A 19,034-nucleotide genomic window follows, 5' to 3' on the forward strand; every position below is an offset into this window, starting at 1 on the left:
TGATTATCTGATTTTGTATTTTGTATGGCCACCTCATTTTTATGGGCAAAGGGCCTGTTGATATATGTAATTTTTTGGTAAGTTCTTTTTTAATTTTCTTTTCATAGCAGTTTCATGTAGTATACTTTTGTAATTGGAGACAAATTTCTTCCTATATGGGAATGCTGGCCCATTTAAAATTATTATCTTTCCTCTTTGTCAGTCTCCATTAATCTCTTTTACCATCCCAGTTATTTAAATTCTTAACTTTCCCTGAACATATGGGCCATCCTGTTGTCATAAGAGGCATTGGCTAGCAACCTCGCCTGAAAAGTCATTACAAAAAGAAAAGCCATGATGTGGATGTGCTGTGTCTAGCTGAATTACTTGTGATCATGGCAGTGGGCAGGAGACAGGGATAACCTTTCATCCATGAGGAGCTAAGATAGAGGGAAGCAAAAGTGATGGAATGGGTTTGTGGGAAGAGACCCTTGGAATATAGATCAGGCATGGGAAATTTCTGCATTTCTGTGAATTTGCGCACATATGAAAAGTCTTTTCTCATGGTTTGGTGCTTTATTTTTGTTTTTATTTATTTATTATTATAATTTTTTTTTTTTTTTTTTTTTTTTTTTTTTTTTATTCATTTATTTATTTTAAGGTGTGAAAATATATGTATAAGCTCATAAATGTTACATGTAATAATTTTGTGCCATTCATGGTCGATATTCACTACAATATGCACCAGATTGCACTATTTAAAGCAAGAAAATGCATAAGGTCCATACTGTGGTGGGGGGGGGCACACCCCTCCCACACTCAACCTCTATATGGTCGCTTCACTCTCTCTCTCTCTCTCTCTCTCTCTCTCTCTCTCTCTCTCTCTCTCTCTCTCTCTCTCTCTCTCTCTCTCTCTCTCTCTCTCTCTCTCTCTCTAGACCCCATTCATATGCCTGATAGATATATATAATATCATTTTATTTCAGTATTTATTGTACTTATTTTTCTTCATCTTTGCTCATCTGGTTGTGTTTGAGAGATTTATTTACCTGGGCTATGTCAAAAATGTCATTCACACATAACCACTCTATAACCCCCCTCCCATCCCCCACCCACTCCCTTCAGCACAGTATGATCTATACACAGCCATTCTCCATTCACCCCATATCTTCTGCCATCCCCTTTCCTTCCTCAACGGACATTCCCCTCTTGCTCAGCGCCCTTTTCACCCCATCCATCCATCTCATCCTCAGTCGCCCCCACATGTTCACTCCATCTATCTCTGCCTTTGACACTCCTTTTACTAATCTTTCTTCACTCTTTCCATGTGTCCAAACCATCCCAATACTCTTCCATCAACCCAATATCCCATCTCTTTTTCCACCCCTGCTCTTCTCCACACCACTTCGTTTCTCACTCTATCCAGTCATGCAACCCCCTAACATACTTCTCAGACATTTCATCTCATACCCATTTAAACTCTTCCTCTCCTATGTTCAATGTCTAACCCATTCAGTGCTGTCAGCACAATCACTCCTTCATACATTCTTCTCTTAGCATCCATTCCCAGATGTCTATTTCTCATTACACTTTTCAGTCCTCCAAGGCACTTACTTGCTTCTCTCAATCTACATTCTACCTCCACTTCCACTCCTCACTTTCCTGCCACATGTGACCCTAAGCATCTAAAACTGTCCACTTCTTCCAGCCTCTTTCCTTTAAGGCTCACTTCCAATTTGCTGCCATCTTCTCCCCTTGTACATCTCATCACCTTACTTTTACCCACATTCACCTTCAACTTTCCCTCACACACCTTCCCAAACTCTGTCACTAACTTCCTTAATCCCCCCTCTGATCCTGCCACAAACACAGTGTCGTCAACAAACAACAATTGACTTACCTCCCATTTTTCTCCATTTTCTTTTACCCTCTCCAATCCCCTGCCCATTACCCTTACATTTATCTCCTGCACTACCCCATCCATGTATTCTCTTCATCTTCAATGTCTCTGCATGAGGTGACAGAGGGGGGAGGGTTGCTGATTGACTGAAGTGGCTTTGATACAGACATGCTGTGTTTTGCTACATTGCTTCTGACCCAAGGCGATGGGCGGATGCAGGGATGAGCCATCATCCATGAGTAGCCAAGGTGAGAGGGAGGAAGGGGTGGTGGATGGGAGTGGAATTATGCCTTTTAACTTTGGCTAACTCCCTGGTAAGGGAGTATACAGGAAAGGAGCAATGCTTGTTGGGTCCCATCTCCTATTCCCTAAGGTTTGGGTCTTTTAATGTGCGGGGATGTGGTACAGATGAGAGTAAAAGGGAAGAGATAGGTAGTATGTTTGTGAGAAGAAAGATGGATGTGTTGGCTTTGAGTGAAACTAAGTTGAAAGGGAAGGGTGAGTGTAAGTTTGGGAGTGTAAGTGGGAGGTTATCAGGAGTGAAGAGAGGGCGAGGGAGGGAAGGGGTGGCTATTCTAGTAAGTGAGGAGATAGGTAAACAGGTAGTGGAGTGGAAGGAGGTTTCCTCAAGGATAATGTGGATGAAGGTGAAACTGGGAAAGGAGATGTGGGTCTTTGTAAGTGCATATGGGCCTGGCAGTGAGAAGAGCGTGGAAGAAAGGGAGGCCTTTTGGATAGATTTAAATGAGTGCATAGAGGGTTTAGGGAGAAATGTCAATGTAATAGTACTGGGAGACCTTAATGCTAGGGTAGGAAATGGTCCAATCGATGGAGTGGTTGGGAAGTGTGGAGTTCCAGGAAAGAATCATAGTGGAGAGTTGATGGTGGAAATGTGTCTAGAAAGAGAGTTGATGATAGCAAATACAGTGTTTCGGAAGAAAGTGAAGCATAAGTACACATGGGAGAGGGTGGTGGAGGGAAGGGTGGTAGATAGAGCGCTAATGGATTATGTAGTGGTAAATAGGATTATGATAGGAAGAGTTAAGGATGTACATGTGCTAAGGGGAGAGAGTGGGGGAATATCAGATAATTTTTTGGTGGAAGGTAAGTTGAGAGTGGAGGATAGATGGAGAAAGAGGAAAGGGACAAAAGGTAGGGAGGTTCTTAGAGTGAACTCCTTGAATGAAAAGGAAAAGGAGAAGGAGTACGAAAAGAAGCTGAAGGAGGAGTGGGAGGGAGTAAAGGATGGAGCAGAGATGGGTGTGGAGGAGGAATGGGGATGGTTCAAGGAGGGAGTCTTAAAGTGTGCAAGGATGGTGTGTGGAACAAGAAGGACAGGGGGAAATAGAAGAAAGGGTAGTGAATGGTGGGATGAGGAAACAAAGAAGGTTGTAGAAGAGAAGAAGCGAGCATTCACAGATTGGTTACAAAAGAGGACGGGGGAGTCATATGAGACGTACAAAGAAAAGAAAAGAGAAGTAAAGCAAAAGGTAAAGGAGGCAAAGAGGAGAGCAGATGTGATATGGGGTAACAGAATGACAGAAAATTTAGAAAGTAATAAAAAGATGTTTTGGAAAGAAATTTAGAGAGGAAGAGGAGGCGAATCAAGTAGGGAAGAAAAGGTAAAAGGTGCAGATGGAGAGATGATAATGGAAGAGAAGGCAGTAAGGGGAAGATGGGCAGAATATTTTAGGGAGTTGCTAAATGTGAAGGAGGATAGGGAAGGAAAGATAGCTGCAGTGGGAAATGCGAAGAAAATGAGAGTGATGAGTGAGGAGAATGGAGGAGAAATAAGGAAGGATGAGGTGAAGGCAGTTGTTAAGATGATGAAAGCAGGTAAGTCACCTGGTGTGGATGGATGCCATGCAGAATGTCTGAAAAAGGGAGGTTCAGTGATGGTGGACTGGTTGGTGAGGTTATTTAATGTTTGCTGGAGAGAGGGTAGAGTACCGGAGGACTGGAGAAGTGCCTGTATAGTTTCTCTTTACAAGGGAAAAGGGGACAAGTGTGAATGTAGTAGTTTCAGAGGGATTAGCTTGTTAAGTGTAGTAGGGAAGGCTTATGGGAGGATCTTGATTGAGAGGATTAGGAGAGGAACAGAAGGAGTAATTGGTGAGGAACAGTGTGGATTTCTGACAGGTGGTTGTGTAGATCAGATCTTTGTGATAAGACAGATATGTGAGAAAGCTATAGGAAAGGGGAAGGATGTTTTTTGGGCTTTTATGGATCTGGAAAAGGCTTATGATAGGGTAGACAGAAAGGCACTGTGGGAGGTTATGCAGATTTATGGGATAGGAGGAAAGCTCTTGGGAGCTGTCAAGAGTTTTTATGAGAGTAGTAGAGCTTGCGTCAGGATTAGAAATGGAGAGAGTGAGTGGTTTGAGGTAAAGGTGGGACTTCGTCAAGGATGCGTTATGTCGCCCTGGCTGTTCAACTTATACATGGATGGGGTGGTGCGAGAGGTGAATGCTAGGGTAGTGGGTCAGGGATTGGTGATGGTTAAAGAAAATGGAGAAAAGTAGGAGGTGAGCCAGCTGTTGTTTGCGGACGACACTGCGCTTGTGGCAGGATCGGAGGAGGGATTGAGGAAGCTGGTGGCAGAGTTTGGGAGAGTATGTGATAGAAGAAAGCTAAAGATAAATGTGGGTAAAAGTAAGGTGATGAGATGTACAAGGGGTGAAAGTGGCAGTAGACTGGATAGTTTTAGATACTTGGGTGCAAGTGTAGCAGGAAAAGGTGGAGTGAAGGTGGAGGTAGAATGTAGATTGAGAGAAGCGAGTAAATGCCTTGGTGGATTAAAGAGTGTAATGAGGAATAGACATTTGGGAATGGATGCGAAGAGGAGACTGTATGAAGGAGTGATTGTGGCAACAGCACTGTATGGGGCAGAAACGTGGAACATAAGAGAAGAAGAGAGAAGGAGTTTGAATGTGTTTGAGATGAGGTGTCTGAGAAGTATGATGGGGGTTACTAGGCTAGATAGAGTGAGAAATGAGGAGGTGAGGAGGAGAACAGGGGTGAAAAAGGAGCTGGGAGATAGGGTTGATGAACGAATATTATGATGGTTTGGACACATGGAAAGAATGAGTGAAGAAAGACTAGTAAAAGAGGTATGGAAGGCAGATGTGGTGGGAGTGAACATGAGGGGACGTCCTAGGATGAGGTGGATGGATGGGGTGAAGGGGGCTTTGGGGAAGAGGGGAATGTCTGTTGAGGAAGGAATGGAGAGGACGGAAGACAGAGGTGAGTGGAGAATGGTTGTATATGGATGATGTTGTGATTGCATGAGGAGGAATGGGCGGGGGGTGGGGTAGTATGTGTGAATAAATTTTGACGCAGCCCGAAGGGATTTCTCCCCGTCCTCTCCTTATATGCAAGGGGGGACGGAGAGGGGGGGTCGCCGATTAAATGAAGCGGCCTTGCTGTGGATGTGCTGTGTCTTGCGACACTGCTTCTGACCCAGGGCGGTGGGCAAGGTGCAGGGATGACCCGTCATCCAGGAGGTGCTCAGATGAGAGGGAGGGTGGGAGGGGTGTGGAGTGTATTTAGGGATGAAATGGGTGGGAGTGTTTTTATGCCTTTCCCTTTTTGGCTACCTCCCTTGAAAGGGGGAAAAAGCCTTGGTATATGTATGTATTATTATTATTATTATTTTTTTACCTTACCTAGCTTCAACTTCATTTACCAACTTAATCTATATCCTTGGCAAATAACTTTTTTTTCCCCCACAGCTCTTGAATGATGAAAGAAATTTTGGTCATTTTTCCTTGGAAACATATGAATTGAGTCAGTACATGCATCTGAATTCTGCTGCAAAGAAGGCCCTCCATGTTGAGCCTATACCAGGAGAAACTGTACCAGGATCTAAAACAACAACTATCCTTGGTATTCTTGACAAGTGTCACACTCCACAAGGACATCGTCTCTTAGCCCAGTGGCTGAGGCAACCACTTGTTGATGTAAATAGAATAGGTAAGTTTCTTACTCATATTGCCTTGTATGTATGTTCATCATACCTTTTCCTCTTTATAAGGTAACATACATACATATACCAAGGCTTTTTCCCCCTTACAAGGGAGGTAGCCAAAAAGAAAAAGGCATAAAATCATTCCCACCCATTCCATCCCTGAATACACTCCACACCCCTCCACCCTTCCTCCCATCTTAGCACCTCCTGGATGACGGGTCATCCCTGCACCCTGTCCACTGCCCTGGGTCAGAAGCAGTGTCGCAAGACACAGCACATCCATAGCAAGGCCGCTTCATTAAATCGGCGACCCCCCTTCTCCGACCCCCCATTGCATAAAAGGAGAAGACGGGGAGAAATCCCTTCGGGCTGCGTCAAATTTTGCTCACACCTACTACCTCACCCCCATCACCCCGCCCATTCCACCTCATGCATCACAATCTCCTCCATATACAACCATTTTCCATTCACCCCTGTCTTCTGTCCTCTCCCGTCCTTCCTCAACAGACATTCCCCTCTTCCCCAAAGCACCCTTCACCCCATCCATCCACCTCATCCTAGGATGTCCCCTCATGTTCACTCCCTCCACATCTGCCTTCCATACCTCTTTTACCAGTCTTTCTTCACTCATTCTTTCCATGTGTCCAAACCATCCCAATACTCTTTCATCAACCCTATCTCCCAACTCCCTTTCCACCCCTGTTCTCCTCCTCACCTCCTCATTTCTCACTCTATCTAGCCTAGTAACCCCCATCATACTTCTCAGACACCTCATCTCAAACACATTCAAACTCCTTCTCTCTTCCTCTCTTATGTTCCATGTTTCTGCCCCATACAGTGCTGTTGCCACAATCACTCCTTCATACAGTCTCCTTTTAGCATCCGTTCCCAAATGTCTATTCCTCATTACACTCTTTAATCCACCAAGGCATTTACTCGCTTCTCTCAATCTACATTCTACCTCCACCTTCACTCCACCTTTTCCTGCCACATTTGCACCTAAGTATCTAAAACTATCCATTTCCTCCAGTCGCTCTCCCTTAATGCTCACTTCCAGTCTACTGCCACTTTCACCCCTTGTACATCTCATCACCTTACTTTTACCCACATTTATCTTTAGCTTTCTTCTATCACATACTCTCCCAAACTCTAGCTTTCTTCTATCACATACTCTCCCAAACTCTGTCACCAACTTTCCCAATCCCTCCTCTGATCCTGCCACAAGCGCAGTGTCGTCCGCAAACAACAGCTGGCTCACCTCCCACTTTTCTCCATTTTCTTTAACCATCTCCAATCCATGACCCACTACCCTTGCATTTACCTCTCGCACTACCCCATCCATGTATAAGTTGAACAGCCAGAGCAACATAACGCAACCCTGACGAAGTCCCACCTTTACCTCAAACCACTCACTCTCTCCATTTCTAATCCTGACGCAAGCTCTACTACTCTCATAAAAACTCTTGACAGCTCCCAGTAGCTTTCCTCCTATCCCATATATCTGCATAACCTCCCACAGTGCCTTTCTGTCTACCCTATCATAAGCCTTTTCCAGATCCATAAAAGCCCAAAAAACATCCTTCCCCTTTCCTATAGCTTTCTTACATATCTGTCTTACCACAAAGATCTGATCTACACAACCTCTACCTGTCAGAAATCCACACTGTTCCTCACCAATTACCCCCTCTGTTCTTCTCCTAATCCTCTCAATCAAGATCTTCCCATAAGCCTTCCCAACTACACTTAACAAGCTAATCCCTCTGAAACTACTACATTCACACTTGTCCCCTTTTCCCTTGTAAAGAGGAACTATACAGGCACTCCTCCAGTCCTCTGGCACTCTACCCTCTCTCCAGCAAACATTAAATAACCTCACCATCCAGTCCACCATCACTGTACCTCCTTTCTTCAGACATTCTGCATGGCATCCATCCACACCAGGTGCCTTACCTGCTTTCATCATCTTATCAACTGCCTTCACCTCATCCTTCCTTATTTCTCCTCCATTTTCCTCACTCATCACAGTCATTTTCTTAGCATTTCTCACTGCAGTAATCTTTCCCTCCCTATCCTCCTTCATATTTAACAACTCCCTAAAATATTCTGCCCATCTTCCCCTTACTGCCTTCTCTTCCATTATCATCTCTCCATCTGCACCTTTTACCTTTTCTTCTCTACTTGATTTGCCTCCTCTTCCTCTCTACATTTTTTTCACAAACTTCTTTTTATTACTTTCAAAATTTTCTGTCATACTCTTAACCCATTTCACATCTGCTCTCCTCTTTGCCTCCTTTACCTTTTGCTTTACTTCTCTTTTCTTTTCTTTGTACCTCAGATATGACTCCCTCGTCCTATTTTGTAACCAATCTGTGAAAGCTCGCTTCTTCTCTTCTACAACCTTCTTTGTTTCCTCATCCCACCATTCACTACCCTTCCTTCTACTTCCTCCTGTCCTTCTTGTTCCACACACCATCCTTGCACACTTTATGACTCCCTCCTTGAACCATCACCATTCCTCCTCCACACCTAGCTCCACTCTATCCTTCACTCCCTCCCACTCCTCCTTCAGCTTCTTCTTGTACTCCTTCTCCTTTTCCTCTTCATTTAAAGAGTTCACTCTAAGCACCTCCCTACCTTTTGTCCCTTTCCTCTTTCTCCATCTATCCTCCACTCTCAACTTACCTTCCACCAAAAAATGATATGATATTCCCTCACCCTCTCCCCTTAGCACATGTACATCCTTAACTCTTCCTATCATAATCCTATTCACCACTACATAATCCATTAGCGCTCTATCTACCACCCTTCCCTCCACCACCCTCTCCCATGTGCACTTATGCTTGACTTTCTTTCGAAACAATACTCTTTCATCAACACTGTCAAAATATACTTGCATCAGAAAGAAGTCTATTCAACCATCCCTCCCATCTCTGCCTCTGCACTGCTCTGCTTGTGTCAAAAGCAGTGCAGTAAGGCACAACTTTCTCTCAGTGAGTATCTACTACTAATGCTGGTTTATTGTCATGGCTTCATTAGATGGTGACCTCTTTCTTCATCCATACATGTAGGAATTGGACAAGAAGATCCCTTTTGGATGTATCATTCCTTTATCTGTTCATTGTATACATCCAGTCTATCCTATTTCTTGCACAGTCTTCCCAGATGGACAGAAGTTCCTTGTGCACCCAAAGACCAAGGTAATGAAATGATAGACATATGACCTCCACAGCAGGGCCCAACATCCAGAGTTGGGTTACCCCCACCACTTCATTACTTGGTGACCCTTCCTCGTTATCCACTTATAAATAATTAAAAAAGACATGGAGAAATCCATTTGAGCCACAATGTATTATCGATTCACAACCGTTCTCCACTCACAACACCTATCTCTTACTATCTCTCATTCTTGCTTAAGGGGATCGTCCATTTGAAAATAATTTTTTTTTTTTTTGGGGTGAAAGTGGCTGAGATTTTTTCCCAGTAACTGTCTTGTCTCAGAGAATATACCGCCGAGTTCTCATGTCATTTATGTTTTTTGTTTCCCGAGGGGTAATTTTTGAAAATTTTGAAATTGATTCAGAGGATAGACCTTTGACTGGATATTGATTATTTTTTGTCTTTATAATGGGCTAACATAGATGAAGAAACGGAGGCAGAATTATGATGTTCTGATCAATCTGTTATGAGAAAAAAAAAATTCAAAGTTGATGAAAAAAGCAAAATAAAAAAATAAATAAATAAATAAATGTATATATGAAAAAATCCTACTAGTCCTTGACAGAAGGACATAAGTCTGCCTCCAAATGTTCTCCCAATTATGCTGAATCCAAAAAGGATTTGCAGTTGAAAATCAGTGAAGGCGTTTTGGATGTGAATCAAATTAAATGTGCAAAAATCAAGTTTTTCAGGAATGAGCGTCAAAGTTTTTTTGTTCATGGTTACTGGTCCCCTTTCATTATTTATGATGTTATGGTGTTGAAAGGGTATCATAGGCACCACCCTACTCTTTGTTGCCAGCTTTTGATCAATTATAGGTTTATATGATGAATCCAGTTAGTATCCACCAGGGTTATATTGCTCAGGTTCCAAGCGTGCACTCTTCCTTTTCTTGGCGCGATGCATCTTTGGCGACAGACGATCTTTATCTGCCATCCTAAGCTGTTTTATGGCATCACTGGTTGTTGTCCCTCTTGCTGATGGCATATATGCAAGTTCATAACCAAAGATGTGGTTCAGAACTGCAACTTGAGCACAGAATTGAACTCTAGCTACTGATGCAAACTTCCTCTTTGAACTCAAAGCCCAAATCTTTGCATGGAAGCTTTCATTTTGGTTTTGTGTCCTTCCTTTGAGGCATTTCTCTAAAAGCTCTGTAGAGGTGAGGTCTTTATATATTGCCAGGATGGATTTCCGCTTCTCAGTGGGAATCTTCGCCAGGAACGGCTTCTTGACTCTGTGAGACTCGGGTTCCTCTTGCCTGGCTAGTGCTCTCTGGAAAAAACACCACGAGTCTTCTCCCTTAGGACAGTAAGAATGCAATGGCTTCTCATCTGTGCTGACAGAATGCAGGTAGGAGGCCATGATAGTTTTACGCATTGTCTAAACGTCAGTATTCACACAATCACGTATTGCCTTCCCATAATACTGTGTCAACTTTCCAATGACAGCATCTGTCAACATATTAGCTCCACCTAGCTCACTTCTTCTCATGGTTCTTCCTGTTTTGGTGGAGATGATGGTGACTTGCTCCTTTTTGAGTTTTCTAAGTCTTGTTCCCAGGCGCTTGCTGACGTGGTTGACACACTCTTCCTTGAAAACGGGAACATTATAGGGTCCTTGACCATCGTTCAGGGCACACACAGCGTTGAAAGCACTGGAGTCTCCATCTCCAACAAAAGTCGTATACCTAAGGTTCTGTTTTTCAGAACGACTCCATATCCTCACAGCTGCCTCTACTTCCATGGTACCAGAATTACCATGAAAATTCATCCCACAGTTACCTGAAGCATCGTGGGCATCCTTCCAGGTAAGAAAATCTGCAGGTGATAGTGTTTTCTTGTATTTGGTGCAAGAACTGCAGTGATTACAGAGCACCTCTATGTCAACAACAATGCCAGTGTTGACTTCAATCACGAGGCCAATGCTGATATGAGACTTATGACCTCGTGTCAACCAGGTGCCATCATACGTGACAGCAATATCAAGGACACCGTCATCAGAAACGTGTTCTCCCTTTGAAGAATGGAATTCGAAAATTCCAGCTATTGCACTTTTCATGCACTCTTTATAGTGCTTGTTCATTTTCATGAACAAGTACTTTGAATACCTGGCATATTTTGAGCAGCTGAATCCTTCAATGCCAAGTGCTCCTGTAATTCGTGACAACCCAGCACGCCCAAAATCATTTACGAGGGACTGGTGTACCATTGAGCTGTTTACAACAGTTATCTTGCTCCTCTGGTACTCTTCTCCAACAGGTTCTATAGTTACGCAGTCATTGTCGCAGCCGCAGGTGACACTGATGTGTGCATCGAAGTTTTCCATCCGTATATTCACCCCCACATCTTCCTTACATATCTTGCAAGAAAGCTTTGACAAGATTTGATGAAGCTGCCCCTCTGTCATAACTACAAGCTTATCAATATCAGCAACAGGTGTTGAGGGTAATTTAGACTGAAACATCTTGGCGCGCAACTCTGCCGTAGTTTCGTGTTGAAGATACAGCTGTTCTTGTGATGGCATCTCGTCTAATGCTGCTGTTTCACGCGGTTGTGGTGAGGTCACAGTTGAAGCATCTGTGACAAGCATCGCTTGAGGCAATACAGGTGTTGGAGGAGGCTGAGTAGTGCTCGATGATGATGGCAGATTTCCTTCTTCATTTCCATGAGAATATTGCTTCCTATGGCCAGCCAAGCTTTTTGGCTGTGATCATAACTTCTTTTTAGAAATCTTCGGCATCTTCAGAGTCAATAAAAGTACTTGAAACAACGAGAAAATAGTACGCCTCACTCACTTGAAAGACAAGCTATGAATAAGTCACGTTCACATACTGTACAACAGTACGCTAAGCAGTCAGGTCCCTGTTGCCATATCGTATGCTATTATCATACAAAAGCATATATATTGTGCAAAATACGCAGTTTCTTTTGTTAGCAAATATATGTACATACATATACCAAGGCTTTTTCCCCCTTCCAAGGGAGGTAGCCAAAAAGGGAAAGGCATAAAAACACTCCCACCCATTTCATCCCTAAATACACTCCACACCCCTCCCACCCTTCCTGATACAACATCCATACTCGGTCACGAGATTGCTAATGAGCAACACTTTTAGAGGAAATATTTTCAGATTTTTTTTTTTTTTTTTTTTTTTTTTTTTTTTTTCCCTGATGGGCAATTCATACTGTACGGTATGCAGTCAGGTCCCTGTTGCCATATCGTATGCTATTATTTATCATACAAAAGCATAAATATTGTGCAAAATACACAGCTTCTTTTGTTAGCAAATATATGTAACAACAGAAAACGTAATATGCAGTATGCAGCATACACGACCCAGCCACAGTAGGGTGGGGGGTACTGTATTATATTTTTTTTTAGATAGTAAAAATCAAGATACAGCTTCCATACTCAGCCACGAGATAGCTTATGAGCAACCCTTTTAGAGGAAATATTTTCAGAATTTCGTTTTTTTTTTTTTTTGTATTTTTTCATGATTTTCTGATGGACGATCCCCTTAACAGATATTCCCCTTTTACCCATGGTCCCCTTCACCCCATCCATCCATCTTAATCTTGGTCTTCCCCGTTCACTCAATCCACTTTTAACCTTCCACATTCTTTGTACTAGTCTTTATTCATGCATTCTTTCCATATTCCCAAACCATCTATCCCACTATTCTCTGATGAACTGTTTGCCAGCTCCCTTTCCACCTTATTTCCATCCTCTTAAGGGGGTACGCGACACCTGGGGGGGTGAATTTGGTCAAGATATGGCATTTTTCAAAACTGTGTTCAAAATGTTCGTATACCACTTAGAAATAAATCCCGACAAATAATTTTCCAGCCGCGCGCAATTTAAAGGTCCTGGGTGAGGTTTAAAAGGACAGATTTAAAGGCGCAACCCACACTAGAGGGAGGCGTGCCACTTAGGACCTTCAGGCGCAGCGAATAACGTTGAAATTTGATTGAATTTACACTCGCCCAGTGTATTAACGGCCAATACGATTGTGGAGGGGAAGGGAGGAAGGTGGAGGGAGAATATTTCGCCAACTTTGTGCGAAACTAAGCGTTAGTTACCGGCTAGTTCTGAAAAGGGAAGTACGCATGTCTCATGAGCTCTCATTGCAATCTATTACTTTAGCTAGTACATATTACTCTTTAGTACAGTCATCATGGGTAGCAAAAAGAACAAAAGAACATCACAATGACAAAAAACAGCAGTTAAAGATGGCAAGCAGTCAAAGACGACTAAAGATCTCACCACCTCTCACTCCACCACCGCCCTCACCTGCACCTCTGTGACGGTGACAGAGGTAAAGGACAACATTAGACTAAACAATTCAAAGAGGAAGATTAAATCCAAAGAAGAAAGCAAGAGGAAAAAGATCAAGGCTATACAGGAAGAAGAAAGAAGAAGAGACATCATATGATGCTGGAGGGGGTGCCCTACCAACATAGATTGGCGAGGGGAATCTGATGAGGAAAGAGAAGGCGCCCACTACTGGAAAATAAACCTCTTTCCAATGATTTAGATACCCTGAAGACCCCCAGCAGAGAGGTTTCATATGAAGAAACCGCCAAAGGTGGAAAAAAGCAAATTATATGATGTTGTCGTCTGTGCGTCGTCACTACTGTGACATACTTATACTTTAGTTTTTCAATATTTAAAGTACTTATAATTAAAATATGTTGATAATTTTTACTGTACTTACTTATTATATAATAAGAATTAAGCCATGAAAAAATCAGTCAAATTGGTGAAACTATAAGCAAGTTACAGATATATTCATATTTCAAGTTGCCATATCTCCGTTCGATATTTTTCTACTTTTTTTTAATCATAAAAAATCTAATATACATCAAATTTAGATGAAACTTACAGGAAATATTACTTTTAGTAACTGCTAGGGCCGATCGTTCCAATATTTTGAATAGGATGAAAGAGTTTGGAGTAATAATGGAAACGAGCAAAAAAAATGTATTTTTCACAATTTTTGCCAGACATTAAAATTGAAATGCCTGTATGCAAAAGTATAAAGGAAATTGTTCAATTACTCAATGACCGGCCCTAGGTGTGCCTACTGACTAATCATAGCCAAAAAATAAAACAAATTGGTCCACGAATAATGGTGCTGTGCACTTTTAAATGTCGCTACTGGTATACGTACATGTGTACATGTGTACATGTGTACATACACCATTCTGCTTCACCTAAAATGTAGGCAATATGGATACCTATTTACCTGAGAAGTTTCAGCTCTTTACTCTAAATATTTTAGAAAATGACCTCCAGGTGTCGCGTACCCCCTTAACCCCCAAGGTACATGCTCACTCCTACCCTCTCATCTTAGCTTCTTGTTAATATAGAGTCATCCATGTCTCCTGCCCAGTCTGTGTAGGGAGCAAGAGAAGGGAGAAGGCAGGGGATAGGTGTAAGTGGAGAATGAACATAACATAAGAACATGAGAATAAAGGAGCCTGCAAGAGACCATAAGGCCTACACTAGGCAGCTCTGTATCCATCACCACCTGTCATATTTAGGTGGAGGTGAGGGTGATTAACCCCTACAGCATCAGTGGTATACATTGTATGCTGCAATTGTTTTATGGGTTGAACATCAGCGCCATATTGTATGCTGCAATTTAAAAAATTCGCCAAACATGCCACAATTTAAAAAATTCGCATTACATTGAGGGTCAAATCTGTGGTAATGACCAAGTAGCCCTATTCATGGTTATAAAAGGCACTTAGATTTTTTTATTTATTGACAAAACTGGCAACCCTGGCAGCAATTTTTTTTTTTTTTTTTGGGGGGGGGGAAATCGGCCTTTAGATGTAATTTAGGCGATTCTGGTGTACAAAAAGAAGTATGAGTATATGAATTTGTACTTTGACAGTTAGGCGAGTGCAATTTAGTAAGTATGCAGATGTATAGAACTGGCAATTTCACACTGCCAATTTTTGTAGTAAATGTGTAATACAAAATTTGGCCAGGCAGTAATGGTGTGATGGATTCTTACTAAAACATTTACCAAAACAATAAGAAACATCACAATCACCTATCCTCCATGAAATGATAAAAAAAAAAAAAATACTGAAAAATCAATTTACCACATAACAAAGTGATAAATATTTGCCAAAAAGAAAGTCTATGGATTTTCTACAAAATTTTTGCATGCATATCTTGACAAAAGCGACCTGGTTTCTCCACATCTAGGCTAAGGTGAATCAAAATAAGCAAGATATGATGGTTTTATCTAATTTTGAGTTGATTTAAGCAAAAAAAAAAAAAAAAATTGATTTTGACTCCAACACTGTGGGGTGAGTACATACAACATTCGCCCTGGTGGTAGAGGGGATGGTTCTCTCCAGTGGTCATCTTGCAGGTACCTACCATTGATCCTTCTATAGAACAGAAACTTTTATCACAGTGGGCCAGATAACTGAGAGGATGATAGGCATGGGGTACATGACAATTTTGTTCAATACAGTGTAGGGAATATGCAAAAAATAAAGATGACCAACATATTTATGTACCAATAATTTACTACCATCTGTATTTAAGTCTCCAGCCAGACTACTGGTTCATTACTACTAGTTACACATAACCAGGAGCATGTAATATTTACCCTAATATTTTCCCTCAATGTTTTGTCTATGTATTCATACATACATATACCAAGGCTTTTTCCCCCTTCCAAGGGAGGTAGCCAAAAAGGGAAAGGCATAAAAACACTCCCACCCATTTCATCCCTAAATACACTCCACACCCCTCCCACCCTCCCTCTCATCTGAGCACCTCCTGGATGACGGGTCATCCCTGCGCCCTGGGTCAGAAGCAGTGTCGCAAGACACAGCACATCCACAGCAAGGCCGCTTCATTTAATCGGCAACCCCCCCTCTCCGTTCCCCCTTGCATATAAGGAGAGGATGGGGAGAAATCCCTTCGGGCTGCGTCAAAATTTACTCACACATACTACCCCACCCCCCACCCCCCCGCCCATTCCTCCTCATGCAATCACAACATCATCCATATACAACCATTCCCCACTCACCTCTGTCTTCCGTCCTCTCCCTTCCTTCCTCAACAGACATTCCCCTCTTCCCCAAAGCCCCCTTCACCCCATCCATCCACCTCCTCCTAGGACGTCCCCTCATGTTCACTCTCTCCACATCTGCCTTCCATACCTCTTTTACTAGTCTTTCTTCACTCATTCTTTCCATGTGTCCAAACCATCCTAATATTCTTTCATCAACCCTATCTCCCAAATCCTTTTTCACCCCTGTTCTCCTCCTCACCTCCTCATTTCTCACTCTATCCAGCCTAGTAACCCCCACCATACTTCTCAGACACCTCATCTCAAACACATTCAAACTCCTTCTCTCTTCTTCTCTTATGTTCCACGTTTCTGCCCCATACAGTGCTGTTGCCACAATCACTCCTTCATACAGTCTCCTCTTCGCATCCATTCCCAAATGTCTATTCCTCATTACACTCTTTAATCCACCAAGGCATTTACTCGCTTCTCTCAATCTATATTCTACCTCCACCTTCACTCCACCTTTTCCTGCTACACTTGCACCCAAGTATCTAAAACTATCCATTTCCTCCAGTCGCTCTCCCTTAATGTTCACTTCCAGTCTACTGCCACTTTCACCCCTTGTACATCTCATCACCTTACTTTTACCCACATTTATCTTTAGCTTTCTTCTATGTATTCATAGTTATTAATTTTGTTTTTTATCAATTTGCCATTTACAGAAGAACGTCTTGATTTGGTGGAAGCCTTTGTGAGTTCAACAGATTTAAGGCAGTCCTTGGGAGAAGATCACCTGCGCCGCATTCCTGACATACAGCGTATTGCAAGAAAGCTCTCAAGGAAGGGGGCAGCATTAAGTGACTGCTATAAGTGAGTGTATTTGAGAACTGTATTTTCTCCATAAGTATGTAGAAAATTGTGTTGTAGATGGTGAATAGGCAAAGGAAAAAGGATGGAGGGAGGGAAATGCTGTGATAGTCTGGCCAACTGCCAAAGGGTCCTCAACCTTTAGAATTTGGTGTTTGAATGTCTATAGATATAGTGTAAGAAAAGATAGCGGTAATGTGGATCAAAATGGATGGGATAACCTGATAGTGAGACTATAAGGAAAGGGCTAAGGATAAGTGGGATCTGAAAGGAATGAAGGACAGATCAGGGAGTGAGGAAAATGGGGTGCAGCTTTATAACTTGATAAGGAAATGTGAGATGTATTTCTCAGCAAAGCTAAGAGTGCATAATATATTTAAAAATAGAAATGGGTGATGGAACACTGGTTAGTGTTTCTACACAATTCAGGAGAAAAAATGCAGATAGACATTGTGTTTTGAAGGAGTAATTAGTCGTTTCAGTGTGCCAGGGTGCATCAATCATTCCATTGCTCCCCTGCAGAAGACCTGCTACCTTCAGGTAATTGACAACAGCCTCTGGGCAGGACCAGAAGTCACTCGGGAAAGATATATTATGCTGTTGGCAAGGGATTGCTAGTGTAGGGCATTGTAGTTTAAAGTGTTCTGTGTGGTAATTGCATCTGGGGCAGTTTGAATCTGTGATCAGGCCTATTCTGTGTTGGTACTGTTTTAATGCTGGATGGTGTTCTAAGCTCAGGCGTGCCAGTGTATTTACGTATTATACCTAATTGTAGTGTACAGGAAAGGAGCAACACTTGTTGAGTCTCATTGGCTACTTTCCAGTCTATCATACCTAGCTTCAGATTCATGTACAGTTCCAATGGTTTCCAATGATCATATTTAGATTTGAAAACACATATTGTTCAAGTTTTGGCTATATCACTTAACAAGCTATACCAGGTACCACATATACTCATATACAATAGCTGCCATAAGTATTGAGGCCACACCCTTCCCAAAAAAGCAACAAGGAAAAAATTGTATTGGTGTCAGAAAAAATGGTACAACAAAATTTATTATTGAACATTTACTCCTTCTTTAGTACTTGGTGATTATCCCCTCTGTTTGATGACTTCCTTCAGTCTTCTAAGGACACTTTCAGCAAAAATTGCTAAGCTTTTCCACTGAGAACTCTTCCCAGATTGTGCACAGTGCTGTCTCCAACTTCAGGAGTGATGAGATGTCCTACCTCTCCAGACCTTTTTTCATCAAACTCCAGAGATTCTCAATAGGGTTGAGGTCTGGAGAATTGCCAGGCCAGTCTTCAAAGTACTGTACTTCACAATTTTTCAACCGCTTTGTTACACTTTTAGCTGTGTGGCACGGGGTACTGTCCTGCATAAAAAAAAAAAAAAAAAAAAAAAAAAAAAATAATAATAATAATCCGCTTCACACCATTAAAACGAGTTAGGAAGGTAGTCACACAACAACCAACTGTAGGTAATTGTTCTGATTCATTTTCTCATTTTTAAGCAGCACTGCAAGGTGCCCCTCACCATAGTATGTAAAACAACTCCATACCATTAGTGAATCAGGGTGCTTCACAGGAGGGGTGATGTACTATGACTGAAGAGGATCACTGCCAGGCAAGCAGTACACATAACCAGGTCGGTTCCTGGTCACAGTGAAGGTACTTTCGTCACTCCAAAGTACCTTCCTCCACTGGTCAGTGCTCCATTCACCATATATCTTTGTGAAATTCAATCTCTTATTCTTTTGTACTTTAGTAAGGAGGGGGCTTCCTTCTCCCCTTAAAATGCTGCATGCCGATATCTTCATGCAAGCAGCGTTGCAATGTGCAAAGAGACACACCACCTAATAACCCAGGGTTTTCCTGCTGAATTTGTTTTTGCAAATTTATGAGACTTGTCTATCTCATGCTTAATAACATTTAAAGTGTGTGGTGTGAGTTTCCTGGGTCTGCCACAGCACTGATGTGGGGTAGGTAGTGATGCCCCCCACCCCACCATCCTTGAAACGTAATAACCAGCATTGCACAGAACACACTGTAACTCCAGT

The 19,034-nt window shown here is 42.2% G+C and overlaps 1 protein-coding gene across 5 annotated transcripts in view; it reads left to right on the forward strand.

Annotated features, from left to right (window-relative positions):
• The window catches only part of spel1 (DNA mismatch repair protein spel1), a 184,347-nt gene that overhangs the window by 38,514 nt on the left and 126,799 nt on the right, over positions 1–19,034 (forward strand). For all 5 annotated transcript variants that reach the window (XR_012967616.1, XR_012967615.1, XM_076208394.1 and 2 more), the window contains 2 exons: positions 5,611–5,851; positions 16,830–16,977. Coding sequence is in view for 3 of the 5 variants with exons in the window: in XM_076208394.1 (XP_076064509.1) it covers positions 5,611–5,851; positions 16,830–16,977 (389 nt within the window). In the remaining 2 variants the exon portion in view is untranslated. The remainder of the gene's footprint in view (positions 1–5,610; positions 5,852–16,829; positions 16,978–19,034) is intronic.

This window comes from Oratosquilla oratoria, chromosome 25 (genome assembly GCF_046742065.1).
Source record: "Oratosquilla oratoria isolate Oo_2021 chromosome 25, ASM4674206v1, whole genome shotgun sequence".
In the NCBI taxonomy this organism is placed as follows: domain Eukaryota; kingdom Metazoa; phylum Arthropoda; class Malacostraca; order Stomatopoda; family Squillidae; genus Oratosquilla; species Oratosquilla oratoria.